At 49.1% G+C, this 19,981-nt stretch overlaps 1 protein-coding gene across 5 annotated transcripts in view; it reads right to left on the reverse strand.

The window, feature by feature from the left end:
- Positions 1-19,981, reverse strand: part of FBXW4 (F-box and WD repeat domain containing 4) — an 80,350-nt gene that overhangs the window by 25,642 nt on the left and 34,727 nt on the right. The window contains exon 6 of one of the 5 annotated variants that reach the window (XM_027112361.1): positions 10,988-13,239. The exons of the other annotated variants lie outside the window; for them this stretch is intronic. Within the exon in view, the coding sequence (XP_026968162.1) occupies positions 13,131-13,239 (109 nt within the window). The 3' untranslated portion in view covers positions 10,988-13,130. Of the gene's footprint in view, positions 1-10,987; positions 13,240-19,981 lie in introns of those variants that run through there. 5 annotated transcript variants of the gene reach the window in all.

The following is a 19,981-nucleotide window of genomic DNA, read 5'->3' on the forward strand; positions in this document are numbered from 1 at the left end:
TTGGCTTGGTTGCTCAGCTTTGCCCTTGGATTTATGAGCTAAACATTCCCAGTTTTATTCAAGTTAATGTGAATTTGGTTTCTGTCACTTCCAACCAATTTGTCCTGACCACTACAGAACCTCTATTCGGTAGTCACTGGGCTTCTCACCCACCTGAATGCCCTCACTGACAGATGACCAGAGGGTCTTGCCAGGCACCTATGGGACACCTTGAGGCCTGGCTAAGAAAAGACACCTCGACCATGAAATCAACAGCTGGTGGGTCTGCTAGGAGAGCAGATAAACAGGGCAACACGGTCTGGCCTGGAACTTCAGATGGGGGATGAGGTGTTCTCTTATACTTAGGCCCAAGGAGAGCGCCAGGGAAAAAATCTACTCTCCCACACAGCAGTGGGTGGGGAAGACAGTCTATACAAGAGCAGATAACAAGGATGCTGCTTGAGGGATGGGATTACAGTTTCTAAGGAAGAAAGCCCTGATCTTCAGAGATCTGGCCTCTGGGATTCCTTTTTACAGACTGATGAGAGTGAAAGTTCTGCCTGAAACCACAAGGCTCACTCTGACAGGACAGAGTTTGGTCCACTCTCAGACCCTTCCATTTTCAACAACTAGGGTGCGAGGCATCTGAGAAATAGGCAGTTTAATGATACTTCCAGGCACTTACCTGACTTGAATAAAGACACACAAAATAATTAAAATAGTGATGAAAACACAGGAGTTAACTTTACTACAAAATTAAAAGTTTAAAAATACACACACCCAAAATTAAAACTTTGTAACCCCAAGCAATTCCTTTGTTACAACTTCTTTTATCTCTTTCCTATCTTGATCCAGTACCAATGGTACCAAAACCAAGGGAAAAATAAATCTGACTCTATGAGCAATCTCAAATATTCTACTGCTGAATCCCTCTGAGTGACAAATACCAAAAAATGAAGAAGGAACCAAGCAGAAAGTTCACACATAGGATATAAAATTTTGTTTTTCTTAAAAAACAAAAAATAAAACCGAAAAACCCACATTCTGTCATACAGAGTGAAGTAAGCCAGAAAGAGAAAAACAGGGACTTCCCTGGTGGCGCAGTGGTTAAGAATCCACCTGCCAATGCAGAGGACAGGGGTTCAATCCCTCGTCTGGGAAGATCCCACATGCTGAGAAGCAACTAAGCCCGCGCACCACAACTACTGAAGCCCGCACACCCTATAGCCTGTGTGCTGCAACTACTGAGCCCGCATGCTGCAACTACTGAAGCCCACACGCCTAGAGCCTGTGCTCCACAACAATAGAAGCCACCACAATGAGAGGCCTGTACATCACAACAAAGAGTAGCCCCCCACTCGCTGCAACTAGAGAAAGCCCATGTGCAGCAACGGAGACCCAATGCAGCCAAAAAACAAACAAAAACACAGACACACACACAAACACAAACACAAATGACAAGCCAGAGAAAAATTCTAAAAAAAAGAAAGAGAAAAACAAATACCGTGTGCTAACGCATATATATGGAATCTATAAAAACAGTACTGATGAACCTAGTGGCTGGGGCAGGAATAAAGACAAAGACATAGAGAACGGACTTGAGGACAAGGTGGGCAGGGAAAGGGAAGCTGGGACGAAGTGAGAGAGTAGTACTGACATATATACACTACCAAATGTAAAATGAATGGCTAGTGGGAAGCAGCCGCATAGCACAGGGAGATCAACTCGATGCTTTGTGACCACCTAGAGGGGTGGGATAGGGAGGGTGGGAGGGAGACACAAGAGGGAGGGGATATGGGGATATATGCATACATATAGCCAATTCACTTTGTTGTACAGCAGAAACTAACACAACATTGTAAAGCAATTGTACTCCAATAAAGATGTGAAAAAAACCCCCACATATACCTAAAGCAGTCCCCCCAAAAAACTCTCTCACTCTTTTTTCTTTCTGACCGCACAGTGTGGCATGTGGGATCTTAGTTCTCCAGCCAGGAATCGAACCTGTGTCCCCTACAGTGGAAGGACAGAGTCCTAACCAGTGGACTGCCAGGGAATTCCCCTCTCTTACTCTTTTTTTTTTTTTTTTTTAACTGAAGCTGGCCCTATGTCAGAAGGACATTTGAAGTCATAAATCAGAAATTAAGTATGAGGAAACCAGGGCCCATTCATGGGCAACCACATTCTGGAGCATAAAATAATAAATGATATCAGATGTTATATAAAAACGCTGTAAACATATCACTATATATTGCATGAATAGACACATGTGTACATGTGTTTATGTGTATCTATCTATATACACCTATAAAAATTTTGAATCAAAACATGACAAGCATTTGAGCTTCAGGTTCCTCCAAAGACCCATCTCCTTACAGGTAGTTACGGTGTGGAGCCAGACACAGTGAGCAGCTCCCCGTTCCTGCTTCTCTCCAAGCTATTCCACACCCACCCAAGACCCCGAAATTCCACCCAGTCCTTGCTCTACGTAAAACTTCACCTCCATGCTCCTACTCAGAACTTTGTCAGCAGCCCTCATCTCCCCACGGGCAGCCTGAAGGCACCAAATTCCACCTCCTAACGCCCCTTACTAGGCAAATAACTTGGCATATTTGTTTTCTGGGAAAAGTCAACCCCTCAATGTTTCATTTCACCTCTTTGGAACACTGGAATAAAGGCCAAACACATCAGGAGCCACAGGGAAGCGCTGGGGCCAGGGCAGTACCTGACTCAACGTCATGCCCACCATCAGTGCCACCAGAACCTCCCTTAAAGTACCAACATGTGGGGTACGGTACCTACCTACCTATGCCACCTGTGATCTGTGGGGACACGTGTGCATACACACCTATAAATTACCAAATTACAGACTTTTGACGTGTAAGTCTACTGCCCTACCCAGATAAGATAAAATAAGATCACCTTATCTTTCCAAATTGTGCTTCTCCTTGGGAAGAAGAAATTTGAAGGCAGGGGTTTTGCCAACTGGAGAGTCCCACCATGAGCCGTATCAGCCACGCCAGATACCAAGAAAGCACATGCCAGCCCAGGCCACTGATCCCTTTCCTGCTGAGTCACCATACCTCACCCCCACCCAAGCAACATGAAGAACACTGAGATTACAGGTCCATCCTTCACCACCTCCCCCCAGACCATTCTCGGCCCAGGGCCAGTAGGTGGCTGCCGGCCACTCAGCCCTCAGTTGCTGACTATCCGAGGTGGAAAGCTATGCTGTGGCTCAACTCCCAGGTGTAGGTATTTGGCTCCTGGGAGGACAGAGAACATGGGCCCAGTCACAGCCTTGGGAAGAGGTGCATATGCCCAGCTGGGTTGTCTTGGCCTTGCCCTCCTTTGCCGAGAAGGCACACACAAGTAGACACACACATACAGCCTGTGTTTGCTCCTTTCGGTAAGGGGGCACCCAAGATGCTGCACACATAATCACACAGCTGCACCCACTGCTTGGTGTTTCCACTCCTGATGAGGAGAGCAGTCCGTGGGCACACGCATGCCCCCCACATATAAACCCCTATGTACCCACTGTGCCCTGCAGGAGGAGTCTCTCTCCTCAGTCTTCCTGGGTACTCGTGATTTTTAGTCAGCCCAGGTGTTAAGCCCCGGCCATTTTCTACCCACTTTGGCCTGTCTCTGTCCCTCCCTCTGCCCGCCCACGGTAAGTGCTTTCAGGCCACACAATGAGTGGGAGGAGGAGAAACACTTCTATTGAGGAAGGCGTTTTGTTGTTTCATCACTAAGGGGGGGCTGGGGTAGGGGAGGAGGGGGGACCCACAAAATTTCTAATAAGCAGTTTCTCTCCTCAAAGCTAAAATGATTTTCTTTAATTGCTCAGTGGGCCAGTTTATTGCGGGGGGGGTCTCTGCCCCCCCCAGCCTAATTGACTTACTGAAGTTTAACAGGGGCTTTCACCTGGAGAGACTGCAATTATTCCCCCCATCCCACATTCGTACCTGGGCTCTCCCCGCAGGGGGCCTTTGTTCCCCCTAAATACAGCAGTGACACAAATGTCCTCAGCAGCAGGGGAACGCAGGGAAGTGGTAATTTTCAGCCCAACGCAATTAGCTGAGGGCTTTTCAGCCTTCCCCTTGAATGGTGGGGAAACTTCGGCATGTGGGAACGGTGAGCTGGGGCTGCTTGGTGCAAGTCAAACAAAAGAGGCCTCTGAATTGGGCCCTGTGGTGAGCCAGACCAGGGCTGGTGGGGGCAGCTGGGACTGGGGGCTGGACAAGGGACCTACATCGTCACCCACCCAATCTGTGTCTTCCAATCAGGGCCAGTGGCCCCAAACAGCTTTCTGGGAGGCAGAGGCACGCAAGACGGTTGACTTGTACCTGGCACCACAGATCTGCATTTACGAAGCAAAGAAGGAGGAAAAGGTGGTGGATTGAGCTGGGGCGGGACAAGGGGGGCCAGAGGACCACAGTGCTGTGTCTGTCCGGCTCTCTCCAGAGGTCCTGGGGCTGGAGCTCACATTACGTTTGGGCCTTCACGGACAGCCCTAAATCAGGAAGCTTTAGGGAAAGAGCCGGGCTCCCCTGGGAGTGCAGAGACGGGAGACCCAGGGCTCCTCTAACACTTAGGTCTACTGTTGCCGTCCCAGCAGTCCCTACTGCCCAGCTAAGCAGAGGAAAGCGAGTCCTCTGCTTAGGGGTGGCCCTGAGGCTAGGGAGGCACAGGGTGAAAGCAGCTTGTGGCTTACTTGAGGTCAGCGCCAAGGTATCCAAATATGGGCTCCAGCACTGGAAGTAACCACTGAGCCGGCAGCAAGCAGGCCTGCCAGCCTCTCACTACCAGCCCTAGGAGAGCCCTGACCCCAGACCCAGGAGAGAGAGAAGCAGTTCTCCTTGAAAGAATGAAAAAATGAAAACTAGAAACAGAAGGGCTGGGTGACAGATGAGCTGTGCATGGGTGAGGGAGAGAATGAGAAGCTGAGATCTGTGCCAGGCAAGAACACAGGCCCGGGCAGGCAGCAAGGCAGGCAGCACTGTGGGCACTGGAAAGGGCCCGGAGCTGGGACTCAGCAGGCAAGCTTTCAGTGCCAGATAGGCTGCTCACAAGCTGTTTGACCTTGGGCAAGCCTGTAACCTCCCAGGGCCTCACATTTCTTGTCTGTACAATGGGAAACAGTTGTACCAGAGCACTGTCTTTAACTTTTTATAAAAGCAACAGAAAACTTTTGTGAGTTAGCATCTCTAATAGATTTATAAAACAGGAACCAGAGGAGCTGTTCCGGTTGAGCACAGGTGAGGGGTGGGGGCCGAGCCACACCCACATGGCCTCCAACCTTCTGCCTGCGACGCAGACCTCAGAGCCCTACCGGGAAATCCCAGAACCTGAAACCATCCAGGACTACTGTACTACTAACACTCCACTAAGAACGTTACTACCCAGCAGAACCCAGGACTGATGAAAAGGAACAAAGCTGAGCTTCCCGTAGCACAGGCCACTCTCTACGGCCCTGCCTCCCGGCTGCCCTCGAGTCACACCAACAGAAGTGGGATCATGCCCCCATTTGCCATCAAAACCCTCACCACACACGACAGTCTGTGAGAGCCCAGATGAACTATATTCAGGGGCAATTACCTCTGGGGCACCTGGAGCAATTCCGCATGTGGCTGATAGGCAGTGGTCAGGTCAAACTTTTAACCTCTTTATCCAAAATTGAGATCTGGCTTTAAACACTACTACAGTAGGACATGCTCCCCCAACCCCGCTCCCTCACTGGCCTGGACTAGCTCTTAGGAACGACTGTTCCTGTCCTCACCCCACCTCCAGCCCTGCCGAAAGAGGTTCAGAGTGATTCCCTGCAGAGGAGTCTACAACGTAAAGGGTGGCTAAACCAAACACCCACAGTTCAGAGACGTGAAAGTGGACCCTCCCCTCACGCCCTGCCAGCCCTGGAATGGCCTCCTCCTTCTGGGAGCAGCCCATACTGACCACCTGCAGGGGACAAGCAGGCCTGTTGCGCAGAACAACTGGCTTGGCTGCAGTCACATCGGGCCTGGATTCTGTCTTCCCACCTTCTGCTGCCCCTGCATCAGCCTAGTGTCCCACCTGCACAGCCACCTCCCCCTTCAGATGGATGCTCCTGCCCTGGGACTGACCACCACTGTCATGGAACAAGGCCTTGCCTGGGCAATTCCTGAGCTGGAGGCAGGCAGAGAGAGGGACCTCATTCTTTCAACAAGTACCTGAAGGCTATCCAAGCCAGCCCTGTGCTAGGAGCTAGGATGTTCAAGAAAATCAAAACTCAGTTTTAAGGCCCAGCCAGAGAGTCAAGTCTTCAGTTCATTTTTTTTTTTTAAATTGGAAACAATTCAAGACAATCAACAAGTTCTAATCCCAAATGAGAGCAAGATCCCTGTGGGCTGAGAAAGCAGACAGGGTAACACAATGGTTAAAAACCATGAGCTCAGGGGCTTCCCTGGTGGCGCAGTGGTTGAGAGTCCGCCTGCCGATGCAGGGGACACGGGTTTGTGCCCCAGTCTGGGAAGATCCCACATGCCACGGAGCGGCTGGGCCCGTGAGCCATGGCCGCTGAGCCTGCGCGTCCGGAGCCTGTGCTCCGCAGCGGGAGACGCCACGGCAGTGAGAGGCCCGGGTACCGCAAAAAAAACAAAAAACAAACATGAGCTCTGGAGTCAGATGCCAGGACTCAAACCCTGGGTGCATTAATTACCAGATGTGACTTTGAGCATGTGAATTAACCTCTCTTAGGCCTCAGTTTCCTTGCTTGTAAACTGACAATGGTGACGGTACCTATTTGGAAGGATTAAGTGAGATATAAAGGGCTCCGCATAGTGCTCGGCGTTTAGCTGGCACCCGTATGTGTCAGTCATCCTCGTCCTCATCATTATCACCATCATCAGCTAGGCATTAGAGAGGCACTGGGGACTCCTGGTCCTGAAATGGCCTAGTAAAAGAAGCCTGTATCATTCCCCTCCTGAAGCACCAGGAACTGGGTTAAGAAGAGAGACCTCGGGTTCCCTGTCCCTATTCTGCAGATTACTTCAGAAAGCTACTGTCAATGCTGATGACAGATAGGACGAATTAAACCTGGCCAGGGACGCAGGAGATCTTGAGCCAACCGGGGGCCTTAAAGGGGCAGGTTGGAATCTGTGCCCCCTCAAACTGACCACAGCCCCCTTGGCCCTCTCCCTCGCTCCTGCCCACTCTCTCCCATCAGCCTGCTGGCTGGAATGCAGGGGTCCCTGTGCCAGAAGGCCCAGGCTAGGCAGGAGGCCGGGAGGCACAGGTGGTTCTCAGAGGAGATCCCTGAGCTCCAGAAAGTATTTCCCCCACAGGCCCAACAAAGCTGGGGCTTGTTGTTGGTCAAGACGCCTTTGCTTGTCTGGGCTGCAGCCCAGACGGTGAGGCGGCTGGGGGAGGCCAGGGGACGCAGGGCTGCAGGGTGTGTGTGTGGCAGGGAGGATCGGCCAGCCCTTTTGGCACCAGCTTCCTCCTTCCCTGGGTTTCTCACTTTGTTCAGCACGGCAACCCAAAGAAGGCTGGGGAAAGCACTTTTCACTACCCAGCAAATAAAACCACAGGGAGAAGGAGAAGGATGAAAGGTTTGGGGGTTTTTAAATTTGGTTTTGGGGTATTTAGGTGGTTTTAAAAAATAATAAAAGGAAGTTGTTCCTGCAACCCAATTAATTTCAAACCCAGGATTCAGATCATAGCCAACAGTGATCTCACAGCACCTAACACATATTTTCCCTCTTCTGAGACTTGATGTCCCAGTGGAGCAAGAGTTGGTCCCAAGAGGCCAGGAGGGATGTTTTCTACCTCCTGGATGGGAGTGGTTAGGGATGGGGCACAAGCATGGCTTCAATCAACCCTACCACAAAACTCTGGGACTTTCAGCTCCCCAGGTCCACAAACACCCATGCAGTCCTACTAGTCATGGGTATGCATGGCTTTCCAAATGGAGGTATGACACCAGAGGCTGCTGGAGCCCACTTATTCTTAAGAATCATGTCCTCCTAGCCCCAGGCCTTGGCAATGGGCAGAGGAGATTCCAATGGGGACCTTAACTTATCTGTTTCCTTCATTATTTCCACGAAAGGAGCCCTCACTCACAGGTCATTCTGCCTCTGTTGGCTCTCTTCCACTGGGCCCCAGAGCACTGACTCCAGACCTTCCTCGGTCCTACTACCTTAGAGAGAATGAGGGGAGGGATTATTCACACTGGGTCTTTGACAAAGGAGAGCTTTTCATACAGCAGTTTAAGGAGACGTTCGGACTGGGAATTCCTTCCCTAAGCAGCTGCCTGCCATCCCATCCAATTCCTCAGGTCTAGCTCAACCCACTCACACCACATGCCCAACACTTGCTTTGGAACAGATTTTTTCCTGGTGGCATGTTTTTGTCATGCATTTTTGAAGTCACAAACTATAAAAACTATGGGGTTTTCTCTTTGGAAAAACATTAGGATACCAAAAAGCTCATCTGATTGTAAGTTTCCTTTCTTTCCCACTAAGGCACTTGGGATGGGACACAAACCTTTCAGAAGAATAAAAGAAATGACACAGATTTGCAAACACACTTGACAGTGCTGGGGGTTCCTGATTTACTGACTGGGTGACCCACCTCACTTCAGGCTTTCATTGCTACACAGTACCTGTGCCGCATACCGGGTACTGTTAGCTGCTGCTAAGTTGAGGTATTCTCAAGTCAAAGGTTTCTAGAGAACCCACTTCCCATCCGCCTCCCTGCTCCTTCTGTGGAAAAGCCAAGGAGTTTAGACCCTCATGATAAAGCTGCTCAGAACCCTCGGGTCAGCTGCCACCAGCACAGGCCTGGGCCGCTGCCACTTCAACAGCTCCTGCCTCTTCTGTGCTCAGGCCCTGATTCTCCCCGACGACCACAGCTACCCACCGCGACTTGCTTGAGAAGCACACATCTTCTTCCAGAAAACGACATTTCCTTGCACTCCACCACCAAGAGGAGGAAAATTCACAGAAAAGGGGAGTCCCAAAAGGAAGACTGGGCAAAAGATAATCTGGAGAAAAATATAAGACCTTCAGGAAACACAGTGATTGCCAGAAACTCAACAACCAGGTCCCTAGCTCCTCCTCCATGCTCTAGGGAAGAGAAAATGATGAAACCCAGTGGCTTTAAGAATCCACATATATGTACACTCACTTATGTTGAGCTGTCTTCTTGAGGTGACCCCGTCCCAGGAGAAGCAGTGACATCAACATAAAGTAATGAAGGTTAAGGCAGAGGATTCCATGTGGATCATCTCAGGTTGTTCTTGCTTGGGGGGAGGGGCACCCAGAGACCAAGGAACCTGCCTGACACCCTGACACACACTTTACAGATGCCTGGGCTCAGAGACAGGTGACAGATGCATACACACAGAGCTGCGGAGAGAAGGGCACAGAACCTGTGCCTGAAAATTAAAAACCCAGCATTGACTATCTATTGTTCAGTTAATTTTCATTAGGTGCTAACTGCTTCCTCTGATCATCTCCTCTCCTTTTCTTTGGAGAGGTAGAAAGTGCACAAAGGGATACTTCTCCCTCTTTGTGGGGAGGAATGGGGAAAAATGAGAGGGAGCAGAGAGGAAGATAGAAGTAAGCTGCCTCGTAAGTACCTGAGAAATAAGGTGTTCAGTGAGCTCGTAAATCTCACCCAATCCCCTGAAGAAAGGGATCAGGCCTCCATCAGGGATTAGGTCTAACCACCACAGGAAGACATCCTGTATATTTAAAGTCCCGGGAACCTCAAGGAGGTTGAGCTAAGTCAGAGACCTGTGGATTAAAAGCAAAGGATGGTTTGAGTGGGAAAAAGCAAAAACTCTAGTCCTTTGATGAAGTCACAAGCAGCACTGATTCTAAATGAGATTTTTTCGAACTACCATACGACCCAGCAATCCCACTACTGGGCATATACCCTGAGAAAACCATATTTCAAAAGGAGTCATGTGGGCTTCCCTGGTGGCGCAGTGGTTGAGAGTCCACCTGCCGATGCAGGGGACACGGGTTCGTGCCCTGGCCCGGGAAGATCCCACATGCCGCGGAGTGGCTGGGCCCGTGAGCCATGGCCACTGGGCCTGCGCTCCGGAGCCTGTGCTCCGCAACGGGAGAGGCCACAGCAGTGAGGGGCCCGTGTACCAGAAAAAAAAAAATTTTTTTAATAAAATAAAAAAAAAATGAGTTTTTGTACCCCTGCTCTTAGGACCCAAGCCATGGGAAAAAACTCTCCCATGACAAAACAGTACCTTTTCTCAGCTTCCCTAAGAACACTGAACACCAGATAATCTGACTAAACAGAACCTAGACAAGTTGTGTCTTCGAGCAAGCCCCCTAGATCAGAGTTTTCTTGGGGACTGATCGTACTTTAGACATGAGCCCTAGGGAAGCAGCAGCAGGAAAAGGAGTCAGAACTTTAAGGCCAAGCTCATCTGACTGACTCAGATAATCATCCATGGACAGGACCAGGGAGCCCCTGCCTGGACAGAAGTTACTATGCATCCCAGAAGGCCCAGTTAAAGGCCAGCCCAGCCCAGCCCACCCCCTCCCTGGCCCCAAAGGAGAAGGGCCTATGCTTTCTAGGAAACAGCAGTTGTGTTAGACCCTTGCACTGCATCTGAATTCCTCCATTTTGTAATTTTAATACAAAAGTTAAGATGGTCAAATATCAAGTCTCCCAGGATGGCAGGCTTTCTGATCAACATTTTTCTTGTCATTCCAAATTCTTCAATCTTAGTTCCAGGGGCTTCCCTGGTGGCACAGTGGTTAAGAATCCGCCTGCCTATACAGGGGACACGGGTTCGAGCCCTGGTCCGGGAAGATCCCACATGCCGCAGAGCAACTAAGCCCGTGCACCACAACTACTGAGCCTGCGCTCTAGAACCTGCGAGCCACAACTACTGAGCCCGCGTGCCACAGCTACTGAAGCCCACGCGCCTAGAGCCCATGCTCCGCAACAAGAGAAGCCACTGCAATGAGAAGCCCGCGCACCGCAACGAAGAGTAGCCCCCGCTTGTTGCAACTAGAGAAAGCATGCGAGCAGCAACAAAGACCCAACACAGCCAAAAATAAATAAATAAAATAAATTTAAAATCAAATTCTTCAATCTTAGTTCCAGAATCGAGGTGCCCACCACCACCAGGGCTTTTTCGCCTTTTACCGTCAAGGAATGAGGGTGGACTCTAAGCAATCTCCACTGGTCCATCGCTCCAGCCACCTTGCTCCAAACTCTGCCTGAAATCCCTGGGCGCTCCACAAAGTTATCAAGAGCAATTCCTGCCTCTTCTTCCAACCTAAATACAATTATACTTCTAAAAGGGAAAAAAACAGCCCAGGGAATCCCCAAAGAGGCCTGCTGCACTCTTCCCCCTTGCGATGAAGCTTAATAATGAAATGCCCCGTGCTCCAATTAGTAAGAAATGCTCATTTTCTCCAGCTGAACACCCCCTATAGATATGTCTAATTTGTTCCCATGATTCCATCTCTCTCCTCCGTCGAGTTTGCACTTAAAGGTTATGATCTGTTGGTGCCTTCCAGCCAGGCCCTGGCAAGACAACCTGGGGGAAGAGACAGTGTTTTCTATAACCTTGGAGCCCCAGCCTGACTATCCCTGATACCCCTTCCCTTCATCATCACATCCATACACATAATCTGTCTCTTTCAGGCTCTTTATGAGTTGTCCACAAAATGGAAGAGAACGGAAAGGAGAAACAACATTTGGAAAAGTTAAGGGAAAAGAAGAGTAAAAGAAAAAAAGAGGGGGTGGGTATTGCTGTGAGTGCCCATTTCTCAATGAAAGAAATGTCCTTTGCCACGGAGGGACCCAAAACAGGAGCTGCTCCTTCCTGGTGGGCCCCTTTGGAACTCAGGTCCCTCAAAGGTCTTGGAGCTCCAGCTTCTTTCCCCTCATCAGGCCTGGTGTGTGACTGGCACCCATTCCTGAGACAGTCTGAAGGGTGCCAACAGCAGCACAGAGGAGCCCCTGTGCTCGGGGAACCCTGGCGGGATGTCTCTCCCAGGCCACCTCATCTCAGTGGCCAGCCTGCATCTCTGCCTTCTGATTGTATGGAAAGTGAGGACACAGTCCCTTGCTAAAAACCTGACTCCTAGGATGAAGGCCCCACCCCCAGCACCACACCAGATGCCAGGACCATGGCCTGGCTATAGGTGTGGGGTGGGCAGGTCCTCCCTGACTCAAAGGTATCCCTAGGTTTCTCTCTCCCCAGAAGTAGAGCAGGCCACAACCAGGTTGATGCTCCCAGAGTCTTCCTCTCTTCAAATCATGCATATGCATCTTCTCTCCAGCCAGGCTAGGGGCCCAGAATGGGTAAAGACACCCTCTCCCCCGGCTCCCGGCACATGGCTATACTGCAGCGAGGCGAATGGTAAAGACCGAAGACATCCTGTTAGACCACCCCTAGTGGGTCTACCTGTTACGAGGCCCCAGTTCTTCTCACTGGGGAAAATGCCTCCCCTTCTGTCCCTGGTTTCTAGGGCCTCTCCCCTTAACTGCCGGAGATGAGCATTTGCGATTTGCCAATGCTCCCCCAGACACTTCGCCTCTTTTCTGCCTGGTCCTGTTCTCCCCTGACCCTTACCAATTGCTGGGTAGTCATCTGCAGCAGACTTATGCTCTCCCAGCACCCCTCCTGCTTGCCTCCACCTCCTCCGACCCCTGGAGACAAGGCCCTGCCCTGGCTCCCTGAGACTCACAATCTGTGCTCCTGCCGTACTCAGTCACAAGGGGGATGTAACTCACTTCAAGCTTTACGTGGTAGAACTAACCGCCCCCCTCGGGGGTGGGGAGGGGGGCAAGCAAGCGTGTGCCTGAGCATCCCAAGGTGCTCTTGTTTTCCAGGCACCCCGTCGTAGTCTCTGACAGACGCACGGATGGGGGAATCCTCTGCCAGCCAGAGTTGGCATCTCACCCTATCTCTCAAATCTGCCACTAGCCTCCAGGGCCGCAGACCCTCCAAGAAGAAGAGGCCCTGCAAGACAAAGACCTGAGGCCCCCCAGCCTGGCCTCCCAGCCCAACACAGGCCCGCATTAAAATCAACACTCCGTGAACACACAAAACTGACAAGGCAGAGGGGGAGCACACATCGGATACAAAGATCGGGCTCTCGGGAGACGCGGCCTGTTGGTCTCCCATGTTAGCTCCAAGTGACTAAGCGCAGGGTGGGAAATAATGCCATCGTGGCCGCCAAAGCTCCCGCCTGGGCTCCAGGTTGGGCAGCCTTTTCACGGGGAGGATGCCTCTGCCTGGAAAAAAATGCAAGCATTGTGTGGGAGCCATTAATGCGTGAGCCTCTGCACATTCCTTCAAGAAGCAGGAGCACACTAGTCCCTGAGCCCCCAGCCCTGTGCCCCAGCAATTGTACAGGCTTGGAACACACTGCACATGCCACCTGGTCCTTCCCCCCAGGCCCCTGGCTCTGTGAGCGGTGGGGAGGGCCCCGCCAAACACCCTGGCTTCATTGTGCCCCAGAAAGAGGGGACTAATTACTCGCCTACACTCTGGAGCGCCCAGGAAGAAAACAGAGGCCAGTGGGGTGGAGAGGGTGGGAAACGGGGGTGGCGGGGTTTGAAGAAGGGAGAGAGAAAGCCACAGGATACATTTCAAAGTTTCTCTAGCAATTTGGGGGTGGGGGAAAGAAAGCCTGGTCCTGATGTGAAATCATACAGAGGTCAGGGCTGGGTCTCCCACCCTTGTGAGAAAGTGGTGAATCGAAGACGGTTTATCAAACGATCATTTTTTTCTTTTGAAACTGGGAGGCAGCAGCTTGGACAATTCTGCAGATGTGCTTGATGAATTAGGGACAAAAATGGCCCTTCTCTGCCCCCCTCCTCCCCTCCTTCTATAAGGGCTCCCATCGGGGGTTGCTTCTCCCTCCACTGCCTCCCGGGCCCTCCCCTCCCTTCTTCAGTGGTCAGCTGAGACCCCACCCACTGCTTGCTTTTGTACTCTTGGCCTTTGGACATACTGACAAGGGCCTTTATGAGACCCCAATCAAGACCCCCATGTCACAGGTACCTAGTAGAGACACCAGACCTTTTCAAACAAGGGACAACAAGGAGAATCGGCGGGCCCATTGTCTCTCCTCTGTGCTAAGTGAGATGAAAGGGGCCCGCAGCCCCCTCCCCACAGCCCGCCTGCCAATCACCTCTAGTTATTAAGGTCACAATGTGTAAATTCTTTTGACCTGCACCTAATCAAAGATTCACCGGCCCTTTCAAACCCGAATGGGGAGGAGGGGAGAGATTCCCTCCCATAAACCCAGCAAATTCTCCCTCAATAAAATTTCTCTCTCTGATTCCTTCTCTGCTTCCCATCTCCACCCCTTCGCTTCTCTTCACTCCGCCCTCTTCACCACTAGCTTCAAACACAACTGACAAGCCCCATGGAATTACTACCCTCAAAACCCCAAGGAGGATTTGAAAGTTTCTATTTAATTCTCTTTAAATAAAAAGTTTTTGGACAGGCATAGTTGCCCAAGGAAGCCCAGAACCTGGGCAGTCCCTGGGCTCTGATGCCAAATCTCTCCAAATGGCAAAGTGGCCGACTGGCTTTTCTCTCTCTCCTAAATTAGCCTCTCTTGCTTTGCCCAGGATACCATTATACATGGAGAAAAAAACTGGGATGAATGATACTCCCTCACATTGTCACTTAGCATCTCTAGCTCAGTTGCTGACCCTCCAAAACCCAGCTTACACTGAGTGGTTTTGTGAACTGAGGTGAAAAAAATTACCACGCCCAAAGTAGGCAACCCTCAAGAAAAAAAAGAAAATAACCATAAGGTAGAACAACACAGAACAGAATAGGAGCCAGAGGAAAGAACCTGAGAGAAAGCAAAACTTAGGATTTTTTGTGGTTTGAAAACTACAAAATGCTTAAATCAAGCAAGGAGAATAAAATGCTTGCCAATCTCCATCCATCAATATCAAGCTACGCATTTTTCTCTTACCTATCTTGCCTGTCACTTAGAATAGGGAGAAGGCATAACAAGAAAGGTAGTGATACTTTATGTAAGTTGCCCCCAAATCCTCATTTGTCTACTGTCTGCTCTTGGGGATGCCTCGCTCTCCCTTTACCTGTCTCTCTCCTTCTTTCTCTCTCTCTCCTTCTCTCTCTGCTCCTACTTTTCCTCCTGCCTCTGTGATGGTACCTTTTGCTTCTTGGTTTCTCCCTGCCCAGCTGTCTTTACTTCTCTCTGAGCTTCCTTTTGGTGCTAATCCCTCATGTTATTTCAACTGTCGTCTCCATGCCGAAGCCTTCCACATCTCAACCCTGGGTCTGAGCTCCAGGCCACCACTCCTGGCTGTCTCTGGCCATGGCTACCTCACTGTCCCTTCACTGCCTCAAACAGAACTCAGTCTTCTCAAAGCTAGGGTCCCCGTCTGCCATCAAGCCCATAGAGGAACTCAGGCAGGTCTCTCCCCTCTCTCCCCCACAAGCAGTCATGACCACCTACAGACTTTTTCCTGTTTCTCCTGCTGTCCTCAGGAATCCAGTCCGTTACTGCTAACAAAGTGTACTCCGGAAAAGCATCCAAACAGCCTCAGTCTCCCCCCCTCCAAAGTATCCTACACACTGTGCCACCACATTAATCATTTAACTGCTTCAATCTGGCCAAAGATCTTCCATGGTTCCCTATTATTCTCAGATTAAAGTCAAACTCTGCTCTTCAAAGCCCTCCAAAACCAGGCCCCAAAGCTCCCCTCCAGCCACATTGCCCACTACTCCTTTACACAAACTTGTCTGCTCTGAACTCCCAAACTTACCTGCTCTGAACTTCCAAACTTACATGAGCTTCCCTATCCTTTAGTATGTCTTTGCTCATACCACTCCCCTGCCCTCAAGTTCCTGTCTGCAATTTAAATAGAACCATCTTTTAAGTCCCACTTCAAATTCCATGTCATCCAGGAAGCTCTCCTTATTTAACAAAAAGGCTACTGCTTTCCTCTGATTTCCTATCGATAACCTTGACAGTTGATGGCACTCACACTGCGTATATACAGTGTTGTCTGAGTACATGTATTATTTTACCAACTGGAATATAAGCCCCTGGATGGTAAAAACTGTCTCTTGTGCTTCATATTCCCCATGCATCCTTGCACACAGCAGTATTCTTGATACATCTATAAGGCTGGCACTCAGAGATATGCATTACATAGAAAATTAGTTCTGAGTTTGCCTTGTCTTTTTAAAAAAATTTCAGTATTTTAACTTATTTCTTTTCCCACAAAAGGTCCCAAGTATGAAACCATGTTTAATGCTGCAAAAGCAAGTGTAAGGAAGGACCTTTTCAGGGTGATGGAAATATTCTAAACTGAATCGTGGTGATGGATGCACAACACTGTAAATTTGCTAAAACTCATGGAATTGTACACTTAAAGTGGGTGAACTTTATATTATGTAAATTATACTTCAATGAAACTGTTTAAAATAATAAATAAATGTAGGTCCATGTATCCTTAATTTAAATAACTGTAAGGGGAAAAGGAAGGGTTCTCTCTACAGTTACCTGATATTGAAATAGACATTTAAATGTAATTTATGTTTTTTCTATTAATAAAAATAGGCTCATTATAAAAAAAAACTTAAATACAAAAAAGTAAAACGAAAGTAAATGTCAGCATAAATCTACCACATAAGAAATAACTGAAAAGATAGTCAAATAACTATCATACTGCTTTGTGACCTTTTTTCATTCAACACTATGTTATGACATCTTTGGGGGTCAATAAATATGTACATCTATATCATCCTTTTAATGGCTATATAGTATTCTATTGGGTGAATGTAAAATATTTAACTAGACTCCTACTAATGGATATTTATGTGTTCTTAATATAAGTCTTTATGTATACATCTTGCATACCTGTCTGATTATTGCCTTAGGATAAATTTCTAGAAGAGGAATTTATGTGTCGAAAGGTTTTTACATTTTTATTTTGATACTCACTGCCAAACTAATGTAATTTTAAAACTAACTTTTCCTCTCCTTATTCTTAGACTTACCATTACCAGCCTGCAAAGAAGGATTTTCCTGGCCACAAACCTCTAACAAGTGAAGAATCCTTTGAATAATTTTTATTTTTTGTGTTAACTTTCTGTTTTTATTCTCAACCACAGCTTACCGTGGATGCTAGTGAGACTCAAATTGGCCAGGAAAGTAGAGTGCTTCAAACACATTAACCCATGTGTCCCTCTCTCTCTGCCAGATGTTACGAACCTCACCTTCATACCCAGCTGACCCTCCTCTTGGGTCACTTACGATAGGACCCACTCCAATCACTCACTTGGTCTTTTCTCATTCAGGCCCAGGAGGAAAGAGGCCCAGCCTTGGCCAGGACAACTAATGCTACCACTGCAACAAAGCAGAAAATAACAGGAGAAAAAGAGGCATTCAGCAAGAGTAGAGCCCTCAGGAGCAAGAGACAGTGGGTCACATGCTCTGAGCTAGGCCCTCTCTGTAGCCCCTGAAGTCCACGGTGCAATGAGTTCAGGGTGAGGAGCCTGTGCTAAGTGACGGCTGAGTGAATCTGGACAGCGTCCTATATGGAAACTGTGCTCCTGAGACTCCACAGAGTTTTGATCAGGCACCACAGGAATGATCCAGGGCAAGACTCAAGCTAATCTCTCTCAAAATTCCCCAGTCAACAAAGAAAGGAGGAACGGACACTTATGGTGGCCTCAAGCAGAAAGGGGTCCACTTCACTTTACCTTGCACATCTCAGCTTTACTTCCCTCTCTGTCCAGCCAGCACATGTCACATGTGCAACAAGCCACACACAAAGGAGGAGAAGTAACCCCCACCGTTGCACGATGGCCTTTACGACTGGCGGATATTTATACTTGGAGAAAGCTCACCCTCCACGCTGCCTTCTGGCCTCTCTTTGTGTCTTCCTGTCTAGCTCAGCTCCTAGAAAGAAGCCAGTATGAAGCTTCACACCTGACCACTTGCTATGCCAGCATAATGAAAGTGATGCCCATCCCCTGCTTATCCTCATCTCCATCACCACTGAAGCTTCCAGAAGCAACATAGACATAAGTGTCTCCAGCCTGAAGCCAAAAGCCACACCTCTCTAGGTGGGGCAGACAAAACATGGAAAGTCAAGAACAAGGCCTGGTGACCCCACATTCTGCTTCACCAAGCCTGTCCATGGTATTAAGAGAATCAGAGAAAGCAGAAGATAAAGGGCCTTGGCCTTAATGCCTTCTCAAAGCAGGGGAGCTCCTGCCTTTGGGAGGTGTGCTCTTTAGCCCCCAGGGCCGGTGTGCACGTTGTCTAAAGTGCACCAGCTTTAGATAGGGCTGCTGTTTCCAGCCTGCTGCGAAAACCAAAATACTACACCATGACCACCATGGCCACTGTTCGAGAAGCTGGATTATGGCTTTGCTGTAGCAAGGTGCAGAGGAGGAGACAGCAGTGCACACTGAGCAGGGCTAGAGACCAGTCTGAACACAATAACATAGAAAAGGTGTGTATGGTGGAGGAGGGAATTGCAACAAAATATAAGTTATAGTTATTTTAATCTCCTAAAAGTTTCTCTCTCAATACTTGAAATCCTCTTTTGCAAATTAAGGCCCTGCTGAAGATTCTGGATGTTATCACATACCAACTGGCACCCCACCTGCCCGTCCTATACTTTTCTGTGCCCCATTCATGTTTTAAATTTGCATTGCAAACTATGAAAAAGTAAAGCTTCCGCAGAAAGCAATTTCCTGGGCCAGCAGCTCTTGGACTAATACTCCCTTTGCAGTTACCAGGGATTCTGCATGCACGTACTCCCTTCCCTCCTCCCGCCAGCCCTCCCCCTCCCCCCACTCCTCCCTCCCTTGCCAGCACCTTCTGCCTGAGCCAAGCCTATCTGACAGGGCACTACGGACAGTGTCACAAACTACCCCCTATGAAAATGCCCTGGACAGAAAAAGGAGCAAGAACCAGCTGGGAAAGAGGGGAAGGATTTGGGGTAGTCAGCTTAACAGAGCACCCCAGAGGCACAGCGGTTTGTCTGTAGTACAAGGCTCATAACTTATACAAAACAGGAAATAAAACCCCTGCCCCCAAAAGTTCACAATCTGAAACTTCAAAAAAATTTCGCCACCAGGGAAGTCTCTCATAGAATCTTTACAGGCAGTTTTCCATCCCAATGGTGTCAACATCTGTCACCGCTAGTGGTATACAGGGATGTCTATTGTCTTCCCTGATGGTGTGAGGAAAATGTTCCAGTTCTTGGATCTCAGGCTGCTAACCCCCCAAAAGGAGCTACTACAATAATGAAACTCACGACACTCATGGATGCAGGGTAACTGTCATGGACAGGAGAATTCCCGTTCTTGGGTCTTAAGGCCATGACCAAGCTGAGCCACATGTGACTGTCCTGAACTCAGAAAGGGGAAGAAATACAGCTGACTCTGTGGACTGCCACCTGGAGGCCCCAGGGACCAGGACTCTGGTACATGGAAAGGTGGTGGGGAGGAGAAGACACCATTTCAAAAAATCTCGTTTGAAATGGAAAGGAAAACAAGAACTTAAGTCTTGACTCCAAACTGATGTACTGAAATCTGCCCCAAATGGCCTGAGAGCCACCTAATGACAGGAGGATGGGGTGATCCTTCCACCTCTGACATGACCCCCCAATATACAAAAACACATTATGCTACTAATCCAGCCACACACTGCCTTTTTCACTTGGGCCCAGTACAAAGCCCTCTCCAGCCCCCAGTCTACTTACAAGAGTGAGCTCCATTGGCTCAAAAAGCTAAAAGCACAGATATTTCATGAAGATCCCTCTTTTGACTGATCTGAGTGCTGCAGCTAACAGGTGGGGAAATCTTAAACATACGAGTGTTATCATGACAAGACCACTGGAACGGATCAGTGCCATAAGTCAGACAGGGCTAGAAGTTTCCGCCCCACCATCAGGTTCCTCTTTAGCCTTGACAGATCAAACTCAAGCCGAAGCAGGCTACAGAGATCAGTTCAGTCTCCGAGCC

This window comes from Aethalodelphis obliquidens, unplaced genomic scaffold (genome assembly GCF_003676395.1).
Source record: "Aethalodelphis obliquidens isolate GAN/ISIS:26980383/991018 unplaced genomic scaffold, ASM367639v1 scaffold11, whole genome shotgun sequence".
Taxonomy (NCBI): Eukaryota; Metazoa; Chordata; class Mammalia; order Artiodactyla; family Delphinidae; genus Aethalodelphis; species Aethalodelphis obliquidens.